Source organism: Agrilus planipennis, unplaced genomic scaffold (assembly GCF_000699045.2).
Source record: "Agrilus planipennis isolate EAB-ADULT unplaced genomic scaffold, Apla_2.0 scaffold80, whole genome shotgun sequence".
Taxonomy (NCBI): domain Eukaryota; kingdom Metazoa; phylum Arthropoda; class Insecta; order Coleoptera; family Buprestidae; genus Agrilus; species Agrilus planipennis.
Genome location: NW_020438873.1, coordinates 170019 through 173816, shown reverse-complemented (window position 1 = coordinate 173816; position 3798 = coordinate 170019). Strand labels below are relative to the sequence as shown.

The 3798-nt window shown below is 29.9% G+C and overlaps 1 protein-coding gene across 1 annotated transcript; it reads right to left on the bottom strand.

Annotated features, from left to right (window-relative positions):
• Positions 1-16: 16 nt before the first annotated feature.
• Positions 17-3716, bottom strand: LOC112905966 (zinc finger protein 436-like). The gene is made up of 10 exons (XM_025979449.1): positions 3640-3716; positions 3352-3553; positions 3050-3258; positions 2806-2964; positions 1792-2191; positions 1512-1705; positions 1253-1451; positions 1022-1194; positions 731-964; positions 17-642 (listed from the first exon to the last, which is right to left on the bottom strand). The coding sequence occupies exons 2-10, from the start codon at positions 3374-3376 to the stop codon at positions 457-459; spliced, it is 1779 nt and encodes a 592-aa protein (XP_025835234.1). The 5' UTR covers positions 3377-3553; positions 3640-3716; the 3' UTR covers positions 17-456.
• Positions 3717-3798: the final 82 nt, after the last annotated feature.

Genomic DNA, 3798 nt, shown 5'->3' with positions numbered 1-3798 from the left:
CATACTAGTATATAATATTGTCATTTATAACATAATTTTATTTTTTTATATACATATATTTAAGTCTTTTATTGAAATAAAAAAAAATGGTACAAGGCCAATACCTATTCAGATCACTCAAAAAACTAAATTTATTTTTGTTTTAGTAAATGTAAAATTGTATCAAATGTTATTTGTGCTTTTTTGAGTCGTTTCAGCCGTAAGCCAAAATAAAAGGCATACTTTTAAATTATTTTTTTATTAATAATTAATTAACAAACTACTATTTTACACAAGTTGCATTTCTTCGATCATTTACACACAATTTATTAGAGAATGTCATCAAATAGTTTTAATGCTCAGTCGTAAAATGATAATCATACTGTGCTTTATACTCCATCACCACATGCTGAGGTTGTCATAATAGCCTATTAAATAAAGATAATAATGAAAACAGGGTTTATATTTTCTGCTGTGTTAGGCCATTGCTAAATACTGTGAGTTCGTAGGATCATCTGAATTATAGGCCGTTACAAAACAAACATTCTGTCCTTCTACCAGTAATTGTAAATTGTTTTCCATTTTCTGTCCAGGTAAAATTTGTATGTCACTATCCAAAAATTGAATAAGTGGAATTGTTGCTACTTTTGAATCATCTTTCTTCTATATAAAATAAATATATTTTATAATTCAAATTAAATATAGTAAATAAGGCGAATTTTTCCCAGTCTAAGTATAAATTATTTTTTACCTTATTAGTCCATTCTTCAAATTCGTTTTCTTTTTCGTCTAACGTTACATTCATTTGTTCGTTTCCGAATATCGTTCTTTCATCTTCAAAATTAACATTTAGGGGTATTAAACTACCGTCATTTGTTAAACCTTTAAAATTCTGTTCTCCATTTTCCATTGTAGTAACTACTCTAAGCATTTGTCCGTCTGGTAGAGCAACTGACATGGTATTTCCTTCTTGATCGATAATTTGCTATAACAGATCAATTTCAAAAATCTTTCTTTTACATTTTCATCCAGTAATACATACTTGTATAACTGCATTATTTTTAGTAGATAAAGTAGAAATATTGTTTATTTTGGCGTGCGCTTCATCATTTTCGTTATTTTTTGTATCCAACTGCTCCATAATTTGCACTAATGAAGGCGATTGAATTTCTGAAGAATTTGGATCCAATGTAACATAAAATATATCGTTTTCATCTGAAATAAAAACGAAACAAACAATCGAATTTCAACAAAGTTCTCAGTCTTATTTTACCGTCCTTCGATGATGTTAACACTTTGATTTCTGGTGTCTCGATTAAATTAGGTTCGTTTTCATGTATTCTTTTGTGTTTCGCTAAATTCGAACAATCAGCAAAACCTCTATTACAGAATTCACAAACATAAGGCTTTTCACCAGTATGTAATCTTTCGTGCTTTTTCAAAGCACATTGTTCAGTAAAACCTTTAAGGCACTAAGAAGATAAAAAATTATCGTAATTATAAACTTCGAACAAGTAAAATGAAATTTGTACCTGCTCACATTGGTACGGTTTTTCGTTTTTATGTCGTCTAGTATGACATTTCCACGTATCCCTGTGAAGAAATGTTTTTGGACAAAATTCACATCTCCACGGTCGCTCCCCACTGTGTCGTTTCATGTGTAGTTTATATTGAGAAGAGGTAGTGAATTTTCTGTTGCAATGTTCACAATTATATGGTTTCTCTCCTAAAAATTAAAGCTACATTTTTTCAAAACGCAAAACAAAGTTTTCCTGTAGATTAAACCGCATAAAAAATATATTAAAAAATCACCTGTATGAATCCGCTTGTGCTCAGCCAAATTGCCTTTCTGTGAGAAAGACTTTAAACAAATATCACACTGGAACGGTTTCTGACCACTGTGCCATCTTATGTGCAATGTTAGAGAAGTTTTGTGGGCAAATGTCTGTCCACATTGTGAACAAAAGTATTTTTTTTCTCCAGTATGAATAGGCATGTGATTTATAAGATTTGCTCTCGTTTTAAAGCTTGCATCACACTGTTTGCAACGATAAGGTCGCTCTTCCGAATGTACAAGTTGATGTCTTTGCAATAACTGTTTGTGCTTGAAGCTCTTATCACATTTGATGCATACAAAACGCTGGCCATTATTATGCTCAGCTTCACGGTGATAAATGAGACTGCTGGGATGATTGAATATTTTCTTACAGACCTGTAATGTAAAATACTGTAAAAATGTAATAGAATATACATTCATATGAATACCAGAATGAATGATATTTTGTTTCCCAGAAATATTTCACAATTATTACTCTTTTTTATAGTTATCATCTTATTAAAATAAACTTTAAAGTTACTTATATAAATGGATCACACCCGCAAATGAATAAACAAATAAATATCTTTAATAAAAATGTGCATTAGCATAATGTGTGCAAATGGTCTACCAAAAATTTGTGATAGAAACATTGTTAGGATGTTATTTTTTCTATGTATTATAATTTAGTGAATGATTTGTGTAGCTTATATTACAAAAACAAATTTCTTCCAAAATAACTAAAGTTTAAACTGAAAACTTTCACTTGATTATAATTTAACAATTATAAAAGGGACTAAAATTATTTTGTTATTTTCCCTTACAACTCTTACCTCACATGGATAAAGCTTTTCATTTTTATCTAAGTGTTTTAATAAATGCCACTTTAGACTATTGAGATAGGGAAACGTTTTTTTACACCTACTGCACTGATGGGGTTTCATATTTTTATGTACTGCCTTTATATGGACATCAAGATTTTGTCTACACATAAAATTTTTGCCACATACTTCACATGAATTTTTACTAGAAGCATCTTGAGGACTATCTTCCTTACTATCTTCAGAACACTCTTTTAAACCTACTGTGTCTGTGGAATTTGATTGAGGAGTATTGGTATCATCAGTTTCTTGTTCTACATTGATTATATCTTGTTGAGGTTCTTCTTTCTATGTAATACGTTTAAAATTTTAAATGAAGTAATAAAATAAAATTTACTAGTTCTACTTGCAATATCTACAAAATTGTACTTACAAATGATTCACACTGTAATTGTGATAAGCCATTATGACCAGTAACTTTATGATGTCGTTCAATGGAAATTTTGTTACTAGCACGAAAAATGCATGAATTACACTGAAATTTACCATTCTCATGAAGTGATTTATGATTTTCATATCGACCATAATATAAGAATTCCTTCCCACATATTTCACATTCATGTTTTTTTCTTCTTCTTGATACTTTGGAAGAAAAATGCCAATTAATTTCTGGTTGTGTCCAATCATGTCACATATTTACTAGTTTCTGCTTCATTTAGAAAAAATCCAAAATACCTTCATTCTTAAATGTATTCCTCATTTTACTTGAGACTCTGTTAACTATAATTAATTCTCCAAGATTATCACCATCTTTACTTTGTAAGCGACCAATAATTTCATTATCTTCTAAGTGATCTGCTTTACCATGTTCATAATCTGATGTTGAATCTTCACCTATAACACCTTCTTCTAGAAAAATTCTTTCCAGTTCTTTCCCCTGCAATGGCATTAACAAATGAAATAAGAAAAGGAATTACACTTTACTATCAAAATTAATACAGTATATTTATATTTAAAACTAACCTGGACAACTTCTTGAAATCTTGTAGGTACTTTTATTTTCCTTTTTCTTCGTCCATCATTGTCAGTTTCAGGTTCATCTTCAGATTCAGGTTTGACTTTTGTCTCTTTTTGCGGCTCATTTTCATTGCACTCTGTAGTTATCGTTTTGGGTGGCCTACC

Coding starts and splice junctions, on each gene's coding strand:
- LOC112905966 (XM_025979449.1), bottom strand. CDS start 3,376: ATGAGGAATACATTTAAGAATGAAG. Junction 2,192..2,805: donor CTAGTAAAAATTCATGTGAA/GTATGTGGCAAA, acceptor TTTACATTACAG/GTCTGTAAGAAAATATTCAA. Junction 1,195..1,252: donor GTTAACATCATCGAAGGACG/GTAAAATAAGAC, acceptor TTTTTATTTCAG/ATGAAAACGATATATTTTAT.